At 49.0% G+C, this 23,239-nt stretch overlaps 1 protein-coding gene across 1 annotated transcript in view; it reads left to right on the top strand.

Annotated features, from left to right (window-relative positions):
• The window catches only part of LOC142584535 (uncharacterized), a 714,262-nt gene that overhangs the window by 335,252 nt on the left and 355,771 nt on the right, over positions 1-23,239 (top strand). The window contains exon 16 of the mRNA XM_075694643.1: positions 1,844-1,957. Coding sequence (XP_075550758.1) covers positions 1,844-1,957 — 114 coding nt within the window. The remainder of the gene's footprint in view (positions 1-1,843; positions 1,958-23,239) is intronic.

Here is a 23,239-nt window from a genome sequence, read left to right on the forward strand (position 1 = left end):
CGCGGGTCATCCACGCCTTCTTGTTGCTGCGATAGCGGACCGGGATGTGCTGATTCTTAAAGCACGTTGGCTTCTTTGATCGCCCGATCATGAAAGGCTTGAGACGATGGCTCCCGTCCATGCTAACGCGCAGCAACACGGTCACCCTAAGTTTCGAGTGCTTCCCGCCGGGGCATCGATCTTCTTTAAGAGCGTGAGTCTTCGACGGCAATATTTGAAAAAACAAAGCAGTTTCGTCGCAATTATATATGTCCTTCTCAGCGTAGCGCTCCAGCACGCTGGGCAGCTTTGTCTGCAGCCACTGCTGCTTTGCCTCTGTGTCCAAAGACGCCGCTTCCCCTACCACGTTTTTGTAAACGATTCCGTGCCGCTCTTTAAAGCGCTGAATCCAGCCTCCCCCAGGCTCAAAATTTGGCCGTCCCAGAAGAAAAGCGAAGTTTTTCGCTTTGGTGGCAAGTATTGACCCACTAATAGGCACATTATGCGCGCGGGTTGAGATGAGCCACTGGTAAAGCGCCTCTTCAACATCGGCGTACAAAGGGTCTCTAACCCTTTTTCGCTGATCGGCATGGCCGCTGATAGCTCCTGCCTTCACAATCGCGGTGCTCCCGGTTTTCAAGATGGTTGATATCGTCGACTGGGCGAGCTCATACTTCTTCAAGAGGGCGCTCACCTTGAAGACGCGTCGAGAGTCCTGCAAAATATCCATCTTCGTGTCAAGCGACACAGCTTTACGCTTTGTCGGCACCATCTTCGAACTGGGTTGTACCGTTGGTCACGTTGGTTGCACGCTGCTTTGGTGGCGTCAGCCTACTATCGCGAGAGAGAGAGAGACTGAGTGCGGGACGGGCGCCACCGCGCCGCTTTGCTTGTTGCTTTTTTTTCTCTCTCTCTCTTTCGGAGCGACTGTGGCCGACGCGCATGAAGCAGCTAGCGCCATCTTGTGGCGCGCTGCGCCTACTCAAGTACTCTCCGGTGCGCGGGCGGCGCGGGACGCGCAGCGTGGTAATGGCGGCAGATACGAACTTACGGAGGTAAACATCGCCTCGTCTCGACATCGTTCGTTTCAGGGAACTAAGCAACGCAAATGTTACGATTATTTGGCATGGAAAAAGCCATCTGGGCGGCAATATTTTGATCGTTATATCCGACATGCGGTGAATAACCTATCGTTATAAATGGTTTTTTTCCCCATAGACCTAATGCATAAAATGACACTCTCATGTCGACCCATCGTTATAACCGATATATCGTTATATGTGGTATCGTTATAAGTGGACTGCACTGTATTACAATGTAGTGTTTGTTGAAAGATGCATCTTTTCAAGGGGCCTAACAATGCGAGATTGGCCAAATGATTAATTGCTTTATCTTAATCGAAGCAGTGAATTCATAGGCGAGGCATGCTTACTCGACTGGTAACAGTTGTGCATAGGTGACTTACTTCATTTTTGTACTGTGCAAGAACTGCAGTGTTGCTTATCCAGAACAATTCAGATGAGTCTCCATTTGTATTTCTCGCATGTAGAGTGCAAGCACTGTTGTTGTCCCTTATGGCTATTGAATGAAACAAATACTTGACAACTTTGAATAGTAAATTCTTTAATTTAGTACAAACCTAATAAATTCGTATCAGAAATTTCTAATATTTGCACATCCCTAGAAACCATTAATTTATTTGTTGCTTCAGCAGCATCCCAGGTCTGCATATAAATTATGCAGTGGTCTTTTCTGGCGGTCAGTTCTTGGAAGGAGTTCCTCTCCCGGCAGTAAAGGTGGATCAGCCAGTTGTTGCGAGGCTGTTGTGGCACTCTGTTAATAATCGTGACATGCTCTCATGCAGACGTTGCCAGCATGCCTTTGTTCTGGGGCCATGGGTGCCATCTTACTAACACACATGTGGCGACTACAAGCAAGGCAAGCCCTGTTCGACAGCCCTCTGGTCAAGCAGCTGCAGGTAACTCTCTCACTCCTCACCCTGGAATGATGATGAAGCACCTCTCGCTAAAAATTTGTGCGCACTTGTGATTTTTAAAAAAAAAGTCTGTTTGAAGTTTATAGCAGATATAGGTTTATTTACCATCTGAGAACGTGGAAAAAAAAATTTTCGTCCTCAGTGCAGTAGAAATGCTCAAAATTCTGTTTTTTCATAAGCCAATGACTCTGCACGAACAAGAATGTCCAGATTTCCTGCAGCTGTGCTGCATTCGTGGGCTTACTACATTCATTCGTACGCAACTGCAGGGGGCAAGGAGGAATGCTGAGCGCTGACTGATGCTCACAGTGATAAGAATCACACACAATGGGGAAAAGTGGCAGCGATGGTCCTTTTTCTATCTTTTTTCCTTTCTCTACTTTTTTACTACCTGCTGCAGCTTTTTCACGCCACTTTGCCCAGGGTTGATTTAGCGCCATTCCTCTTAGTGTTTAGTTTGCTTGAATTGAAGCTCTGCTTTTAGAGGCCTTGTTTGACACTCCTCTATGTTGGATATGCGATCGCTCGGCAATTTTTTCTGTGAGCATTTTTTTTTTTTTTTTTTTTTTTTTTTTGTGCGGAAGATCACCTAGAAGTACCAGACACAGCACTGGTTTGGGAAGCGAGGGCGCTTCACAAAATCTAGGCGAAGAGTTAGCGCTGGCTGTGCAGGAGTTTCCCTTGTGCTTGACAACATCAAGCCCACTGCTGCACATCGAAGCATTATTGTTGCCCTATGGTGCACCTGGAGCGAGCACCAGGCAGTGCTTGTCACGGACAAAAGTCAGGTCACTTGCCTACTCAAAAGTGGCTTGGAAAAAAAAAAAAAAAAGGAAAGGAAGCTTCCAGCTTTTCAACAAAATAAAGCTGAATTGTAGAAGAAAGCATAATGTACGCTGCAGAATGATTTTAGTTATGTTAGAAGGAACACTTCAGAACTTTTGGAACTGTTTTTCTCAGTTTGTGTAGAGTGGAACCCTGATTATACGATTTTCTCGGGACCGTGAAAAAGCGTTGTAAAATGCGGGCATCGTAAAATCCGAACATAAATTATACGACTTATTTTGCGTGACAGATTTATGAGAAACCTCCAAGTAAACTACTAACGTACTCTGCAGGGCTTGGAAACTCAAGTTACCAAAAATGTAAATGCGATAAGAATTAATGCTGCAGTGCAGGTACTAATCATGCTTTATTCAAACGAACTTTTACGGCACTCCACTGCCCACTGCTGCAATTCCCGCCAGGTGGCGCGAACATTTAAAAAAGTCGGTGAGTTTCTTTTGGACCTTGTTTGATCCGTGAACCAAGAGCTTTCGCTCGAGTTGGGCAACATCTAAAAGGAGGTCCTCTGCGGCGTCGCGTGAACAGATGAAGTTCCGGATGCTGTCTATGTGCCATAGCACCTCGGCGAACGTTGTAGGCAGAGGCACGGCATCTGTGGCGTTGTCGTTGTCCTCGTCCGATGTCGCAGCGGTGTCGGCACTAGGCAAACCCTCCTCAATGGTGTCAACCAGCGACACTTTGCTGCAGATCGCAACATTGTTGTCGGCCTCCACATACTCGGTGATGGCCGTGGTGAGGTTTAAAACCTCGAAATTGTTGTCGGCGAAGCCTGCATCGGCCTCGAGCGGCATCAAGGTTGTTGCGACCCCAGCAGAGCAGGCAGTCTCTCGCTTAAAGCCACAGTGCTTGAACGAGTTAGCGATTGTGCTTCACGACAGTGCGTTCCATAAACTGGTGATAAAATGCATAGGGTTGAGCACATAATCTTTTTTTCCGACTCGCTGCGCTCCGTAGCTGCCAGCCGATGCTGCACTAACCGCTTCCGGTACCCTTGCTTGACGCACTTAACGATGCCGGCATCCAGCGGCTGCAGCCGGCTTGTGTAGTTGGGCGGGAAAAAAAAGCCTTTATGTTCCTCAGCTGGACATATCCGGTCGGTGGAACGGTGCGTTGTCCACGAAAAGCAATATTTTCCTTGCCTTAGACCCCATTTTGTTATCCAGCTGCTGCAAAAAATTGCTGAAGAGCGATGTCATTCACACCTTTTCGTTGAAGTTGTAGCTGCATGGAAGCGTCTTTGGCAGCCTCTTGGAACTGTCCTCGTTAGCACAGAATAGTGCGTTCACACGTTCTTTACTACGCTTGCCACCATGACAGCTGTCACCCTTAAACGGAAGGGTTTGCTTGGGCTGCATATAGTAAAATATACCGCTCTCATCGGCGTTGAAAACGTTGCAGGGCTTGTATGCAGCAATCATCTCCGGCAGCGACTCCATCCACTCATTCATTGTCGAAACATTCACAGAAGTGCTTTCTCTGCAGGAGTGGCTGTACACAATCCTGTTTTGTTTTTTAAAGCGATCCAGCCACCCGTTCGATGCCTGAAAGTCGTCCATGCCTAGACCCAATGCCACAAAGTCCGCCTTTTCTTTTAGAATGGCGCCGTCAACGTTAATTGCAGAGCTCCATGCTTGATGCAGCCACTTGACAAAAACTTTTTCTAACTTCTCATGCTGTCTTTCTTTCGCCACTTTCAGCTTGAGCCCGAACTTGTTGGCATTCTGCAATATCACCACTTTGTTTGCCGGGATCGTCTTAAGCGAATATTCCAGTATCTTAAGGTCCCGGGCAATGCTGGCTTTCGTGGCTCCATGCTGCTTTTCCGCTTCCTCGATAATATTTAGCTTATCGCCGAGTGACAGAACTGTCCGCTTTCGGGACATTGTGCGTCGCGTTGCTCCACACAATTCAAAACCTCCGCTGAATGCTGGTCGCTAGGATTACGATGAAGAACACGTGCGATAAACCTAGGCCTCTCCGCACTACCTTGTCGGTGATCTGCTGCTGGGAAACCGGAAGGAGAGAAACGCTTCCCCAATGCGATGAGAGGCGACGCCACCGAAAAGAGAGGGAGAAAGTGATTGTAGAGAAGAAAAGGCGCTATTTCAGCACAGCAAGCGTCGTGGGCAGCTGCTGGTGGGGGAGAGAGAAATGAACGATGAGATGAGGCAGGGAAGAAAGCTGCGCTGAAGTGAACCGGTCGAACGGTGTCAAGTGCTCCGCATGCCGAGAGATGGCGCGAGGAAAGATACCCGCAGCACTTTTCTTTCTTCCGCCGTTCCGTGTCACGCTTCGCGAAGGTTGTCTTATAATGCGGGTCAGGCGTAAAATTGTGTCAGATAACCGCGGTTTTTAATGCATTGCTTCTATGGGGACTTCGCCGGGACTGCGCTAATCCGTCGTAAAACCCGGGTAAAACCCAGCTCAGGCAGTCATTGACACTCTCAAATCCATCTTTGCCCGCCATGGAATCCCGCAAGAAGTCAGGTGAGACAACGGCCCACCGTTCTCGTCGCAAGAGTTCGCGGCGTTTGCAGCGTCATATGGCTTTAACCACAGGAGCAGCAGTCCACACTATGCTCAATCGAACGGAGAGGTGGAAAGGATGGTGCGTACTATCAAGGACCTGTTTCGCAAGTCTAAGGATCCTTATCTGGCTCTGCTCAGCTATAGGGATACTCCAGGAGTCAACGGCTTTAGTCCATCCCAGCTGTTGATGGGACGTCAACTCAGAACCAGAGTCCCAAAGCAAGGCTCCCAGCTATGTCCCAACTGGCCCCCAATGAAAGAAGTTGTCGCCAAGTATGCGACTTACAAGCAGAAGCAGGCCGACGACTACAACAGTCATCGTGGAGCTCGAGGCTTGCCGCCACTCCAAACAGGACAGCGTGTCTGGGTGCGACCTGATCAAGTGCAGGCTAGGGTCCTCAGTCCGGGGCAAAGACCAAGAAGCTACGTGGTTGAAACGGAGAGAGGTGGCACCCTACAGCGCAACCGGCGTCACCTAGTGGCTTTTGGGCCTACTGCCTCCGGAGAGGAACCACCACCACCACTACAGCAAGTTCCCTGTAAGGAACCTCGGCCTGCCAACATCGTCGAATCGACGGTCCCCCTTGGACAGTCTGTGCAACAGTCCCCTGCAGCCAGGGACCGCAGTGACGGTGTTACACGAACACGCTACGGCCAGCCTATTGTTCCGCCGCGCCGTTTGAACTTGTGAAACTTTAATGTGTTTGGCTTCCTGAATCTCTCCCGTCTAACCTCCAATGCTTCAAGGGGGGAGATGTAGAGGTCGCCACCGTTCAGCCCCATTTGTTAGACTGCCACCAGAGTGTGGCGCCCCTGTGTGTGTGTGTGTATCTCTATATATGTTCGGGCCCAATAAAGCGGGGAGCATTCCCTTGGTGTCCAAGCAAGCGGCTGTACGTTTCGGTGCGTCCCTGCGTGCTTGTGCCCCGCGCGGCACCAACCACGCGACACATTTGGCGTGGGCTGCTGTTCTGCAAAATGTCCTGGTGCGGTCGTTTGCCAAATTTGAAATTTCGCTGGACCACGACGCGCTGTGGGACCGCAGCAACGATGACGATGGCAGCAGTAGTGAAGACGAGTAGTCCAGTGACCATGTCAGCTACTAATAAATTTTCGTTATCGAATGCGCCCTCGGGTTTTTTTTTTTTCCGTTCAAGCGATATGGGGGGGGGGGGGGTCGACTTACATTCGAGTCGACATACAATAGTGTAAATACGGTACGCGCTGCCTTCTTGTCGATGGGCTGCAAGAACTTTGCGATGCCAGCTGTCTTCTGCGGGTCGAAGCGGACTCGAGATTTGCTGATGACGTGGCCTAGAAACAGAAGCTCGTTGTAAGTGAAGTGGCACTTTTCCGGCTTCAGAGTAAGCCCTGATGACTTCTAGTACTGTTGCAAGCCGCCTGAGGTGATCGTCGAAATTTCCGGCGAACAACGATGACATCATCCAAGTATACGAGACAAGTCTGCCATTTCAGTCCTGCTAAAACAGTGTCCATCACATGCTGGAACGTTGCAGGTGCCGAGCGCAGTCCGAATGGCATAACTTTGAACTCGTAGAGGCCGTCTGGGGTGATAAAGGCGGTCTTTTCGCGATCTCTTTTGTTGACTTCTATTTGCCAATAGCCAGACTTGAGGTCCACCGACGAGAAGTATTTAGCGTTGCCGAGCCGATCCAATGCGTCGTCTCTTCGTGGGAGGGGGAATACATCCTTCTTCGTGATCTTGTTCAGACGACGATAATCGACACAGAAACGTAGGGTTCCATCCCTTTTCTTCACCAAGACTACAGGAAATGCCCACGGGCTTTTTGACGGCTGGATGATGTCGTCGCGCAGCATTTCATCGACTTGGTGCCTTATAGCCTCACATTCTCACGTAGAAACTTGATAAGGACTCTGGCAGGGTGGTCGAGCACACTCTTTGGTTATTATGCGATGCTTTGCGACTGGCGTTTGTCGAATCCTTGATGACGTCGAAAAGCACTCTTTGTATCATCGAAGTAAACTTCTGAGCTGTTGTTGCTTAATCATGGGGAGACTTGGATTTATGTCGAAGTCTGGTGCGGGAACTACAGTCGTCGGGGTAGATGCGGCAGAATCTGAGAGGACAAACTCATTGCTGGTTTCCAGAATTTCCTCGATGTATGCGATCGTCGTGCCCTTGTTGATGTGCTTGAACTCCTAACTGAAGTTTGTCAGCAACACTTTCGTGTTTCCTCCGTGCAGTCGAGCGATTCCTCTTGCGACGCAAATTTCATGATCGAGCAGTAGATGTTGGTTGCCTTCGATGACGCCTTCAACGTCAGCAGGTGTTTCGGTGCCGACCGAAATAACAATGCTGGAGAGGCACGGGATGCTCACTTGATCTTCGAGCACACTCCAGGCGCGATGACTAGGAAGGCTCTCCGGCGGTATCGCTTGATCTTCCGACAGCGTTATTGACTTCGACTTCAGGTCGATGATTGCGCCGTGTTGGTTCAGGAAGTCCGTGCCAAAAATGACGTCTTGTGAACACTGTTGGAGGATAACGAAGGTGGCAGGGTAAGTCCGGTCGTGAATGGTAATTCTTGCCGTGCACATTCCAGTCGGCGTTATGAGGTGTCCTCCAGCGGTCCGAATTTGAGGGCCTTCCCATGTAGTCTTTACTTTCTTCAACTGGGTGGCCATGTGTCCACTCATGACGGAGTAGTCAGCCACTGTGTCGACTAAGGCGGTGACTGCGTGGTCGTCAAGAAGCATGTTGACGTCGGTGGTTCTGTCTTGTGTTACAGTTACGTTTTGGCGTCGGATCACGGCTGTGTCGCGTTGACCTCTGGCTGGTATGGGACGTCGTCACGTCTTTTGTCGTCATATTCTTTGCTTCCACACTTCGTCGGGACGGCGGCGTGTCGTTATGTCATCAAGGTAGTTTCTTCGGCGTCTTCGTCGGCAGCGGAGGATCTTTGTCAGTTCTACGAACAGCAACCACACCTCCATCGGTTGCTGCTTTTAGTTTTCCGGATATGGGCTCGCTGACCGGCTCCGGGCTGTGCCAGTGTATGGACGGCGCTGCGGCGACAGGTAGCGGCCTGGTGACGGTGAACGGGACAGTCGTCGAGGGCTCCACTGAGTGGCACCGAGGTAGTCGGTGATGTCACGAGGGTGTTCACCTTCCCTCGGGTGCTGTGCGTTTACGGCGAAGCCTCGCAATCCCAGGACGCGGTATGGGCATCGGCGGTATACATGGCCCGCTTCGCCGCAGTGGTAGCAGGGCGGGTGGTGGTCGGGGGCGCGCCAAATGTCAGTCTTCCTCGTGTAGGTGGGCTGGGCGACGGGTGGTCGTGCTGGCGGCGGTGGCGGCGGATGATGGAATCGCGGCATTACAGGGCCCTGGCGCGGTCACGTAGGGGGACCTTGACGGCGTGCGACGGTGGCGTAGGTCATCGCTTATAGCTGGGGATGCAGTAATCGAGGTTGCACCTCAGGAACTCCCAGTGATCGCTGAACCTCATCTTTCACGATGTCAGCGATCGAAGCCACTTGAAGCTGCGACGAAGGCAAGACCTTGCGCAGTTCTTCGCGCACGATGGCCCTGATGGTCTCTTGGAGATCAACGGAGCCCAGTGCTTGGATGGCACACTGAGGCGTGAGCACTTGGCGGTTATATTGCCTAGTGCATATTTATAAAGTTTTCTCAATCATCTTAGCCTCTGTCAGGAACTCAGCTGCTGTCTTCGGTGGTTTCGGATTAGTCCGGCGAAAAGTTCTTGCTTTACGCCTCGCATCAAGAAACATACCTTTTTCTCTTCAGACATTTCCAGGTCGGCGTGCCGGTAAAGACTGGTCATCTCTTCTGTGAAGATGGCGATGGTCTCATTGGGTAGTTGGTCTCGGGTTTCCAGTAGAACTTCCACCCTTTCTTTTCGGACAACACTCGTGAACCTCCTCAGGAAGTTACTGCGGAACAGGTCCCATGTTGCAAGGGTGGACTCCCGGTTCTCGAACCAAGTCCTCGCGTCATCTTCCAAGGAGAAGTACACATGTCGTAGCTTATCCTCAGATGTCCAGTTGTTAAAGGTCGAGATCCTTTCGAAGGTTTCGAGCCAGGTTTCCGGATCCTCCGACATAGCTCCATGGAAGGTAGGGGGCTCTCTGGGTTGTTGAAGTACTACGAGTGACACTGGGCCTGCCATTGTGGTTGTCTTGGCCACAATCTTTTTGGTCTTCTCAGGTAGAAGTCCTTGCTCCGGGGGCAGCTGTTGTAGAAGGCGGCTTGCTCGATGGCCCGGGACTACGTTGGTGCTCTCTAATTTCATGTTAGCAAACTCAGATAAATGGACACGTAGGAATAGCCTCCTGATTAATGAGAATGAAACAAAAGCTGTAATATTTCGAGTGAATCAAGCATATATCAATCAGCAAACTTATCTCATTAAATGCTACACCTATTGAGATTACTTCCAGTATTAAAACATTGGGTGTCACTTTTCATGAACATATGTCATGGGATGCTCTGGCAATTAAACTTTATTCTTTATTCATCAATTACCCGCAGCGCCCAAAGGCGTTACAGCAGGAGGGGTTACAACACGGAATAAAATACATCTTCATTCACACAATGCACTTGCTTTTCAGTCAGCCTATTCCGCTGTTTGTTCGAATGAACAATGAATTGGCATACATGTTCATCTTGGCAGAGTACTCGAGGATTTTGCAACTATGATCAGTTCGTTTTGAAATGTAATGAGGTTTCTGTAAGTAAATTTTCCTATTAATTCCAGTTTTATTGTAGTATGCGCAAGTAATAGGTTTAACATACAGAATTCGGCATATACTTCCACTGAAAGTTAGTGTTAATCTATAATTCATTGTTTTCCAGCAGAATAAAGTACCGCCATCTAATATGGTGTGACACAGCACAGGAAAACTTAAACTTCATAGATTGCAGAAAAATTCCTTAAGATTGTTGAGGGTTTGCCCTATTACTCTCACAGAATGCATCTTTTTGACAAGTTCAACGTAATCCCAGTTGCCAAATTGTTCGACTACATCTTAGGCAAAGCATTTAAAAGTGAAAAAGTAAAGTACAGCTCCTTTTTGAGTTTAGCTAAACTACAAGATTCAGGAAAACACTTCTGCCCGCCTGACACGTAACACTATACCCTGGAAAGTGAGAACTTATAAAACAATGTATATGGTCTACAGACAATACAGAACAAATTACCCAGGTTACCTAATAGATTAAATAATGAATACGTTATACTTGAAGATATAACATTCAAAGATCTTTGACAGAACTTTAGCAAACTCTAGGCCGTTTAACTTTTCGTTTCTGCAAACCAAGTATTTCTTTACCCCATCATCCCTAATAGTGTACATGGTGAGGGAATGATTCAGTCTTCCCTTCTTTCAATTTACAATTTGTGCTTTATCTGTTTTGTTTCTCTTCACCATCATGGTATATGTATTACTGTTATTTCTTGCGAATAAGTGAAACTGAATTTATGTTGTTTCTTTTGTGACTCCTCCGTCGTTGATTATGTTGTTTTATTACATGAGTGAACTTGTAATTTGTATTTCCATCTCGCCTTATTTCCCGGCCACGGCGGCCGCATTTCGATGGGGGCGAATTGCGAAAACACCCGTGTACTTCGATTTAGGTGCACGTTAAAGAACCACAGGTGGTCTAAATTTCCGGAGTCCTCCACTACAGCGTGCCTCATAATCAGAAAGTGGTTTTGGCACGTAAAACCCCATATATTATTATTATCTCGCCTTATTTCATCACAATTTGTGTACATTACATTGTACGCTCGGGAAGTGTAATTTCATACGTGACCATGTATTATATGCCTTCTTTGTCATTATGTAACTGCCCCATGTATGGGGGGCCTACGGCTCTGTCAAGCTGTCATTCATGACAGCTTTTACTGCAGGTCTCCCTTGTCATGTATTTTTCTGGGGCACAAATAAAGACATTATTATTATTATTATTATTATTAATGTCATTGTTGTTGTTGTTACGGGATGTTGGGAGTATAGAAGATTATATTTACAATACAGTCTACTAGCCCAGTTTAACAAAGTCGGCAGGAATCAGAAATCACTTCGCTATATCCGTTATTTCGTAATATGTGGACTATGAAAAAAAAAATGCAAACATGGTCATACCGATTTATTGCCGCTGAAAGAAGTGGTCCAGCGTCCCCTGAACACGTTTCGCGAGTGCGGACTTCAGGATTGCGGCTTCCATACCATCCAACTGCGAACCAAAGATCTGATCGAACTCCGGACTCCTGAGATACATCCGTAGCGTGTCAACAGCTGCGATGGCCGCTGCGGAGGTGACCGGCTTAGGGGCGCAACTAGCATCGTCGCATTTGCTGTCGGAGGCGCTGTCCGCCAAGGTCTCTTCCATGACACTCCCAGCAACTTCTTCAGTCGTGAAGTCCTCGGTAGCAATAAGGTCTTCGTCGGCGAAAACGAAGCCCATGTGGCTTAGACCCACAGGCACAAAGTTCAAGTCGCTAGCGGAATCCCAAAGCTGCTCCAAGCAGGCCATTGCGGCGGCAGCATCAGCGGTTGCAGCGACATCAATCGCGGTAGCTTCGTCCCCAGCTGGCGCCGCCACCGCGCTGCTGCTTCGGGAGAAGCCGGTTTTCTCAAAGCAGTGGGCGATGGTCAGGTGCTTCACATCCCTCCAGCCTCCGCTTGCGAAGAAAATCTTTACCAAAGGCACCTTCATGCCGACCACGTTGTCGGCAGTGTGAACATCAATCGGGAGGCGCTCGATCACTCGGCGCCGGTAGTGGACCTTAAAGTTGGTAATAACCCCCTGGTTCATGGGCTGCAGCTTGGCGGTAGTGTTTGGGGGCAGGAACAAAACCTCTACAGCGCTCAAGTGTGCGTTGACGTGATGCGCACTGCAGTTTTCAAGCAACATCAGCATCTTGCACTTCTTTCGGACCATCTCCTTGTCAAAGTCGGCGAGCCACTTGCCAAAAATGTCCCGTGTCATCCATGCCTTCTTACTGTTCACATACGTCACTGGCATAGACAGCACCTTGGCGAAACAGTGTGGTTTCTTGGCCTTTCCAATGACCAACAGGTCTCGCTTGTCCGAACCATCCATGTTCGCGCAGATTAGCACGGTGACACGGTTTTCGCTGTCTTTTCCTCCCACGCACTTGTCTGTCTTGGCTGCGAGAGTGTTCGATGGCAGCAGTTGGAAAAATAGTCCAGTTTCATCTGCATTGTAGATGTCCTTGTCAGGAATAGGCAAGGATATGGTCGCGGTGCTTGGCCATCCACTGCTGGAGCGATCCCTGGTCAATGGATGCGGCCTCCCCGACGATGTTTTTACATGTGATGTTGTGCCTGTCCTTGAATCTCTGTAGCCACCCATTTCCTGGCTGGAAGTCTTCGTGGCCGAGAGCGAAGCCCAAGTCCTTGGCCTTCGCCAGAATGATGGGTCCATTGAGCGGGATGTTCTTCGATCGCGTGTCCACGAACCACTTGTAAAGCGCGGCTTCTACGTCGCCGTAAGTGGCGCATCGGATCCTCTTTTGGTCCCTGCTGCCAACATCGGCGTCGAGAATGGCGTCAATCTTGCTACCATTCTTGATTATTGTTGAAAGCGTGGACTGTGCAATGTCAAACTTCCATGCGATAGCACTCTTGACGTTTCGACGCACTTCGTCCAAAATGGCGTGCTTCGTCTTCAAAGGCAGCACCTTTCTCTTCCCCATCGAAGTGCTGGGGCTCGCGAGGCTCGATATTGCAGAGAAATGAACTCAGTTCTGAGACAGGGGACAGCTAAGTAGGTCCGCTGAGGCGAAGTGGTCACGAAATATAAAAAGAAGCAGAACAAGACAGGAAACTGTGATGGCGTCAATGCGGGCAGAAAACAAGTGACAATGGCGTCACGCGTGATCTTAGTAACGTTCGCCGTGCTCCCAACCTGGAACAGTGCGACACTGCGCTCAGTTGTCCGTTCACCAGCTAGATCAAGTTGAATAACTCTGTCTTAATAAACAGCAAACGACGATCCGCGAAAACGATGAAAATGAGCCGCGTTTCCAACATGCACAGTGCTGCCGTGCTTTCTCCCTGCCTTGCGCACCGTGCCACCGACATAAAACAAAGCGCGCGCTGCCACACCTCCTGCAGACTGCAGTTCAGCTGTGGCACCGACTGCCCGGGAGAAATAGAGAACCGCGATTGGCCAAGACGGCCACTCTCCGCGACGTCATCAAAAAGAAAAAAAAATCGTCTCTTTTCTTTTTTACATTTTTCCCCTGCGCGGCATGCTCTACTGCTCTACGCCGTGACGCCGTTCAAGGACGGCGCAACACGAGACTGGTGTGCCATGTGATGCAATGAAGCAACCGTTCGCTCCGCGGGAGAGCATACAATGCCACCAAAGGACGTCCGAAATTTTGCTCTTATTTTCGCGGAAAAAATTGCCTCAAGGACGAAAAAATGTGTTGATTGACTTTTCGGTTGGTATTAAATCTCTTTGTTATATCCGCTGACACACTCTTATTTACTTCGTTAAAACCAAACCCAAAATGTATTGAAAATGCAAAAATGGGAATGGAAAATTGAAATCCCTTCGTTATAACCGTTATTTCGCTATAAGTGGCTTCGTTATAACCGGGCTAGACTGTGCACACACACACACACACACACACACACACACACACACACACACACACACACACACACACACACACACACACACACACACACACACACACACACACACACACACACACACACACACACACACACACACACACACACACACACACACACACACACACACACACACACACACACACACACACACACACACACACACACACACACACACACACACACACACACACACACACACACACACACACACACACACACACACACACACACACACACACACACACACACACACACACACACACACACACACACACACACACACACACACACACACACACACACACACACACACACACACACACACACACACACACACACACACACACACACACACACACACACACACACACACACACACACACACACACACACACACACACACACACACACACACACACACACACACACACACACACACACACACACACACACACACACACACACACACACACACTAAATGAGTCAGAGTAGTTAATATGCCTGACCTCCAACAACCCACAGCAGCCAGCATCTCTTCCTCTCTTCGTTCATCCTTCTGTAACAGGACCCCCGGGTGGTGAAGCGCCATCTCGGTGCATGGTAGGCGAAGAACTGCGAGCGAAGTATGGCTTCAGCCGCGAAACATGCACGACATCAACAGGCGGCGGACTTGAGGATGGATGAAACTGTAACGGTGCAATCTCGTAATCGACATCGTTAACTTGACATAGGATTTCATAAGGCCCTGTGTAGCGAGAGAGAAGCTTCTCGGAGAGGCCAACCCGGCGACGTGGTTACCAAAGAAGCACCCAAGCACCTGGAGTAAACTGAACATCGCAATTGCATCGGTCATAACACTCTTTTCGTATATACTGCGAGGCTAATAAGCAAGATCAGGCGACTTGATGCGCCATGTGAGTGGATCGATGACTTCACGAGTGTACTCAGTGGCAGCGCCTGGCACGGAAGGTATATGGTGTCAGATGGCGAAGTGGGGTCACGACCATACAAAAGATAAAATGCTGAATATCCTGCGGTATCATGTCGGGATGAGTTAAATGCGAATGTCACGTAGGCCAGCATGGTGTCCCAGTTGCGGTGATAATTGGAAACGTACATCGACAGCATCTCTGTGAGTGTTCGGTTGAGACGTTCCGTAAGACCGTCCGTTTGTGGGTGGTAGGTGGTGCACAGCTTGTGCTCAGTCGCACAAGAGCGGAGGAGGTCATCCACAACTCGAGACAAGAACGAGAGGCTGTGGTCTGTAAGTAACTGTCGAGGTGCACCGTATGGAGAATGACGTCATGAAGGAGAAAATCGGCGACCTCTGTAGCGCAACTAGTCGGCATTGCCTTTGTTATTGCATTAATCAGTAGCATAGCATGTTATTGCATTAATCAGTAGCAACAGCGATCCACTTATACCCTCTAATCATCCGAAAAGGGCCAAGTAGGTCAAGGCCTACGCGAAAGAATGGGTCAGGGGGAACTTCAATTGGATGAAGGCAGCCGACAGGTGGCAGGGGAGGTTTCTTCCAGTGCTGACACAATTCGCAAGTTTCAACATAATGACGCACAGAGCGGTAGAGACCCGGCCAGAAAAAGCATCGTCGTACGTGGTCGTATGTACGCAGAACTCCAAGGTGTCCCGCCGTCGGTGCATCGTGAAGTTGTTTGAGAACAACGGATCGCAGATGACAAGTAAGGACAAGGAGCAGTCAGGGCCGTAAGGGTTGATATTGCAGCGATAAAGAATGCCATCATGCAGCACGAACATGAGGCACATGTCGTCGGTGCGGCCAGATTGCACTCTGGCAATGATGGACTGTAAGGATGCGTCGCATTATTGTTCAGCGCGCATGTCAGTCATGTCAGTCAAAGCCATCACACAGGTCACCGGATCATGCGCGACAGGATCAGGGGGATCCACGGGGTGATGCGAGAGGCAGCCAGCATTCTTGTGCAGCCATCCAGACTTAAGCCCAGACCACACGTATGCTTGCGGACGCGTGAGCTCGCGTTCACGCGCCCACGCATGCGCAGACGGTGCGGCATGGCTCGTACGCGTCGAAACGCGGCGTGATCTCGGGGAACAGCTCCGCTCTGTTATCGAGCGCTTCGGTTGACTCGCGTAGGCGCGCCTAGCTACGCAGCTACGGCGTGAAACGTTCAACTCTCGGTGAAGCAGATTTATATCATGCAAGAAAGTGGTTCTTCTTTCCTTTTTTTGCTGCTCTAACAGCTATAAAAATATTACAATTACGTTTATATAAATTGAAGCATTTTGAAACACTCTCGATAACAAAGTACGAAGCGGTGCCTACCAAGGCGTCTGTGAGTGAGCGCGCGCTGTCGCGCGTCTTTGTGGATGCAAACCGCCACTACTTGCGAGGCGTGGTAGGCGCGCGGATGCGAGCTTACGCGCGTCCGCAAGCGTACGTGTGGTCTCGGCTTTATAGTTGACAACAAATGAAAATTCCTGGAGCCTCAAAGCCCCGTGACCAAACCATCCTGTGGGGTCCCGGAGGGAAGACTGCCAGCACAGGGCATGGGGGTCTGTAACGACCTTAAACGTGTGGCGGTACAAATATGCCCAGAACTTGGCGGCAGTCCAAACTAAAGCCAAGCACTCCCGCTTGGTGATGGAGTAATTTCTCTCAGCAGGTGGTTGGTGTAAGTTATCATGCACCCGGTACCATTCTGGTTTTGGGCGAGAACAGCGCCGATGCCGTGGCCGCTTGCGTCAGTGTGGACTTCGGTCGGTGCAGACGGATCAAAGTGGGCAAGTATGGGAGGGGTGGTCAGAAATCCGATGAGAGCGGCGAACGCGTGAGCCTGCTCCAGATCCCATGAGAATGTTGTGTTCTTTAGAAGATCTGTCAAAGGCCGAGCAACGTCGGCGAAGTTTTTGACGAAACGGCGAAAATAAGAACATAGGCTGACGAAGCAGCGCAAGTCAGAAGCAGAACGTGGCACAGGGAAATTGCGTACGGCAGGAACTGTTTCCGGATCTGGTTGGACACCGGATGCGTCAACGAGGTGTCCCAACACGGTATTCTGACGGTGCCCGAAATGACACTTCGTGGAGTTCACTTGAAGGCCAGCTTTTCCAAAGACCACAAGAATGGCAGCGAGTTGGGTAAGGTGGCTGCCGAACGTGGGAGAAAATTAATAATGTTCTCAATGTAACAAACACAGCAGGTGCATTTGTAGCCTTGCGGAAGAGAGTCCATCATACGTTCAAATGTCGTAGGAGCATTGCATAGGACAAAGGGCATGACTTTGAACTCATGTAAGCCATCCGGCTTGATGAAGGCCATCTTCTCTCGGTCCATTTGATCAACTGAAATCTGCCAGTAGCCGGATCGAAGATGGATGGACGAGAAGTATTTAGCTCCGTACAAGCAGTCCAATGCATTATCGCGTCTTTTCGCGTGATCTTGGTTAAGTGGCAATAATCTACGCAATGATGCCAGGTACTATCCACTGTGTGATTATCTACAATAATATTATCTTATCATTATCGATATAAGATAACATCATCTTCGGGAACAACCGACACTTGAAAGAAGCCCTGAGCAACGTTGTGGCTCCGGAACCACTTAGCGCGGCCGAGCTGAGCCAGTACCCAGTCTGTGTAGTTCATGGGATATATTACCACAGTTGTGATTGCATTTAAGAGTCTGTAGTCGATCACAAGGCGATATCCTCCAGTTTTCTTCTTTACTAATACAGGGGCTCTGGCCCAGGAACTGGAGCAGAGCTCAATGAGGTCATGGTCAAGCAAATCTTGGATACACCCATCAAGAACTTCTCTCTTTTGGCTGTTAACCGGGCAGAGCTTGCATCTAACTGGCGGGTGGCTGTCTTTGTCTCTTTTGTGAACCACCAGTGACGTGCAATCTGGTAGGGTGCTAAAAATATGGTTATGGTCTGCAAGGATGTTATTAAATTCCTGCTTCTTCTACTCCCAAAGGTTCTCTAGACTGCACTCGCCATTCTCTGTGGTATTATGGCTTACATCCTGCACATCTGTAAGAAGTGCCTGTAGAGAGCTGGCCACATTTTCATCAGGCTCTAGACTTTGCTTATCGCATTGCAATGCTATCTTGCAGACTGACAAGGGTCGGTGTCCAACATCTGATGCACTTGGCCGCTTCGGTGCCTTTTAAAATTTGACGAGCCCATATAGCTCAGAGTGCAGAGACCATCTACCAAGGCCCATGTGGAAAGAAATACCTGCCACCACAAGAAAATCCCGCCCAAGAACAACATCGTGACACAGCTCTGGCAAAAGAAGAAAACTCTGCTTCCTGGACCCACCTTGCCAACGAATACATCAGTGAACCGATTGTGCAGTTTGTGACCAGCCCTGAGCAAGCCTTAGGATTTGTGCTTCTTCCTTGAAGGTGGCTCCCATGCACTTGGCCACTGCGATGGCATGGCTACCAATTAAGCTCACGCTTGCCCCAGTGTCCATGAGTGCATAAAGCACACTGTTACCAATCAGCAGTTCAAACAGTGGTTCTTCATTTCCTGCTGTTGTGAGCAGTTGCAGGGACGTCGCATAGCCATCGGCCGGAGAAGCGGCTACGCTCGTCCATTTCCTGAACAATCTGCTTGTAGGTGTCCAAGGAAATTTCAGTGAAAACAACGGGGTTGGCTACATGTTCTAACAGCAGTGCATTGACTTGCAATTTGGCCAAAACCGGCACACTGCCGACATGTGATACTGCGATTTGGCGGCTCGAATCATGGGATACCTTGTGTCACTTGAAACCCAAAGTCCTCAGGCGCTCTCCTGAGTTGTTGCATTGCCGAAGTGTAGTTACCCCGTGTGTTCACCGCGTGAGCAAACGGCAATGGTGAGGGGTTCCACTCCACGGCTCCAGCGTGAAGCGTCGTTGACTGCAGACACTCAGAAGCATAAACTTCTGCAGGCTGCAGCTGCCACTCTCTTGCTGGGCCGGGAGGGTTTTCTTGGGTGTTGCAGTGGTGTGCAGAGATGAATAGATGAAGGCCAAATCAGCTGCTGCTTGTGCAACATGTGGTGGCAGTGGTGGCGCGAAACGCAGGCGGTGCCAAGCGCGTTCCAGGATAGGGCCGGCCGCCTTCACCATTTCTTCCAGGTTTGCGAAGCTCATGCTGGCTGTTCGGTCTTGGAATGTCGGATGCATTTGTCTCCGTAGGCGTTCCACCTTTTTGGCCTCTGAAACGGGCTCTGCTATATGGTCATAGTATTCAGCAATGACGTGTATGAACTACTTGAGGTTTTCTGCCAGATGCTCAGTGCGCTGATCTAGCCATGCTTTTAGTTTAAACTTGTAGTCAGTGGTGTTAAACTCCGCCATAAATTCGGATGCGAAGAACTGCTGGTCGAGGTGTGCACCTGAGAAGTGCCACCATTGTTTGGCTGACCCCTCCAATGCTGCTTGAAGCAACTGCAAACTGCTGTCATGGGGGATCCCTGCAATATCGTAGTACTCCGAGTACTTTTCCAGAAAGTCTTGCGGCGAGCGTCGGTCCTGGTAGCCACTGAATTTCAGCAGTGGGATGGGCGCACCTTTGATGTTAAGCGCTGGCCTCGCAGCGGTTGTCTCGCCGGGCCTAGCCATGCCGGTTGTCTCGTCAGGCCTAACCATGTCTTTGAGCAGCATGGTGTGCACAATTTGAGATATATCAGCCACGATTCTCTCCCTTTCCATCGTGGTCCCTGAGGTCGAAGCCAACACTCCTTGGACGATTGAAGAAGGCAGAAGAGGCTGTGCATTTGGCTGGGTGGCACTAGACAATTCTTGGTCCTCCATGTTAGGTCCGTTCGGACGAGCCTCCAGGTAAATCTTTGGCGCATGCACACACGCATAGTCCTTCCACACCGCATGTAGCTTGCTCCGCCGATTACTTGACTCACTCAGTTCGTTGTCGCGTGCTTCCCGCATGCCGACCTGCACACACCCTCCTTCCATGTTCTTCCTCACCACTACACACCGTTGCCTACCGTCTCGTGCCTGCGACTCTACGCCACCTGGCGTCGGCCCGGTATCCTCACTATGTGTTCTGTGTACTACGAAGACAAACAGCAGTGGTACACGCAAAGTAATGTTTAACATCAATTCACCAATCTCGTGCTGGACTAAACTTCGAAGAAGTTACATTCGCTGTCAGCATTACTGCTAATTATTAGCTATGAAAGCAAACAGCACAGAAAGCTTTGCATACATCGATTCCCTCTGTGCATGGGATCCGCATAATTTTTTTATTTATTTACCTCCGTACCCTAAGTGCCAACAAGGCATTACAGAGGTGGGTAGAAGTAGCAGAATAGCAGACATAGAAGTGGCAGAATTAGCACAAGTATTTTTTTCTTATTATTAAAAAGCTTCACCTTTACCCCTCCAAAACCCGCTACTTGATCTTCTAGGTTTTGGTGGTGGCAAAAGTACTTGAATTGCAACAATACAATACATTTCCTCTCAGCGGCTAAGTGTGGGGTCGGGAACCATGAGTAAAACAACTTTTCGCAGATATTCTAAAGCCATTGAGGTTGCATTCCTCCCATTGAGAGACCGCATTTAGAGGGTCAAATAGGGTCTGTGGATAAGAGCTGAAATCCCCTTTGGTATTGGCAGTATGTGTGAAATAAATAAAATAAATAAATCGTCAAACACCTGGACAAGATACCAACTTTGTATTTTTGTAAATGCTCTGTAAAAATCCGTTGTCTATCTGTTTTTCGTGAACGGAAAAAGGACTGCCATTTCCTTCAAGTAACACTTGACACAGAAAAAGCAAGGAGAAAAAAAGAAGGTACTGAACTAGGATCTGAGTCCGAGCTAGTTGGTATAGTGACATTTTAAGGCAGGTAAAGCGAAAAAAACATGCAACAGTGGAAAGAATGAGGACATACAGAGCGCTCTGTGCATCCTCATTCTTTCCACTTTCCGTGTTTTCTGTGCTTTACCTGCCTTTAAGGGGGGAGGCTACACTTGAAATACAACTTTTTTATTTGTGGACAGATCTGAATGAAATTTTCACACTTTGTGTATTTTAATATGCAGATTCTAAAAATATAATTAATTTTGCCACAGGATAAGTAGTTTCTGATATACTCTAAATGCATTGTATAAGCTGAGTCCTTTGTTTGGAGGAAAATTAGCATCTAAACAGAAAACCCTAACACGGTAATTTTAGTATAAAGACTATCTAGAATGTTCAGGGAGTGCCATAAGGTATTATTCAATGTTCTAGGCTAATCTGAGTAAGAGTTAGAGCTCATCAAAGTTGTGAGAAAAAAATGCCATCTTGACATGTCAAGCATGTGACACATTTCAAAAACTTTTTGAGAAGAGTGCTACTTTTAAAAGGTGCATATTGCTAACTGCATACATTTATCTTTCTGGCAAAAAAAAATTAAGTTGATAGCTGAAATAGCACAGAAGCTATTTTACCTCCAAAATTGGAAGTCTGTCGGAATTGTTGTTTTGAGAAATCAAGGAAAAACATTCTGCAACATCTTTATTGAGAACATACCAATAAAATGTCAAGGAAATTCACCAGGGGCATAATCTGGATACATCCTATCTTTTTGCCGCTTTTTGGCCAGCTTCCTTGCGCTCAAAGAGGTTCTCGCTTCTTGCTGGAGTTAGCACTTCGAAGGTCCGGCGCTCCGGACGTTTTCCGGCGCTCGCTGCGCGCTCGCTACTTTCTTCAGTCGTGAAGGAAACGGTGCCTGCATGATCTGTGCCAACACGCGTGGCGTGGGCGGACGAAGTGTTGACGTTAGACGTGCCAGTTTGCAGCTCGGAACTCGATCCGGTAGAATGTCCAGGCAGACCAGCAACCGGCAACTCCGCGACTATCACAGGCCTAGCCGCCTTCCGTCGCGCATTCCACAGCCGCTTGACGCGTAGTAGCCTTGAGACGACAATCTTTTCCAGCTATCCGGGCAGCGAAATGAGCATCTTATCAAACGTCGCGAAGCAAGCGGCTGAACAAACGCTGACAGCGGCGCGATGAAATCAGAGATAAACAAACGTAGCGAGACGCGAGAGCGGTCGAGCGCGCGCGCCGACGAGCACCGGACCAATAGGAGCGAGGCGCGCGGGGGGTGTGCGCGCTTTGGCCAATCGGCGCCACGGACGCATCCTCCAGAAATGACGCGATAGCGTCGGTTTCCCTTCGCCGACGCCATTTTGAACTGGTGCAAAATGCGCACAAAGAAAACAGCTTCAAAACAAGCGCAAGATGGCTGCCATCGGCCACCGCGTTCGCAAATGGTGACGGCGCGAAGTTTGAACATTTTTGACCAAATTTTGCTGAATTCGCGTTCACCCTGGCCCCTTTAAGCGCGATTTTTTATTATTTTCCGATTAAAATTAGCTTCTAGATTTCGCGGAGGGATTCTTGAATGTATAAACGTAGCGAAAATGCACTTTTCCGAAAATCGACTTTTTTGTGATTTTTTGCCGTTTCAAGACCCGCGTCCCCCCTTAAAAGAAATGCAGTGGAAATAGACACAGAAAGCAAAAAGAAATTACTCAAGCCTATCACACTTACTTACTTTCCTTCGTGCACTGTAAGTGGCATGTTCTCGAACACCAAGTCGATTCTCGTGCCTCGCAAAGGGGTGATTACATCTATTGGAGAGGCAAGTGTTTAGTTGCGATTGGCAAGCATCGTGCCAATGAATGTTGACATTGGACGTGTGTCCTGACTGAAGTCTCCTATGACGTGCATGGACGTGCCCTAGCGTAGAATTGAAGGCAGATTCCGGTGAACAAACGCTGTTATGTCCGTTTGAGATAGATTTGCCACCATGTGTGTGCCCACAACCATGAGCCTGTTTTTATGTACTGCACAGCACATCTCGCTGTCTGCACGGAAGCACTCTCCGAACTGGTCAGGTCGTAGTTGAAGCTCTGGCGTGGCGTATATGGCGATGCCGTCAGCAAAGTTGTCAGGTCACCCAGTGACACACATATATGAGTATCCCGTGAGATCTCTCTTGTCATCAGGCCTTCATTCATGTCCCCGTGAGCAAAGTTTGTCGCCTCTGTCGACGTTCACATCGTGGACCACATCGTCTATGTGTTTCGGTAGAGAACGTATGTTGAGTCATGTGATGAGGCACACTGCCCAATCTGCCATGCGGTTGCACTGTGCCATGCATGTGATGCGCCAATGATCGTTAAGGTGCCGAAACTGGTCTGTC

Source organism: Dermacentor variabilis, chromosome 6 (genome assembly GCF_050947875.1).
Source record: "Dermacentor variabilis isolate Ectoservices chromosome 6, ASM5094787v1, whole genome shotgun sequence".
NCBI classification, from domain to species: Eukaryota; Metazoa; Arthropoda; class Arachnida; order Ixodida; family Ixodidae; genus Dermacentor; species Dermacentor variabilis.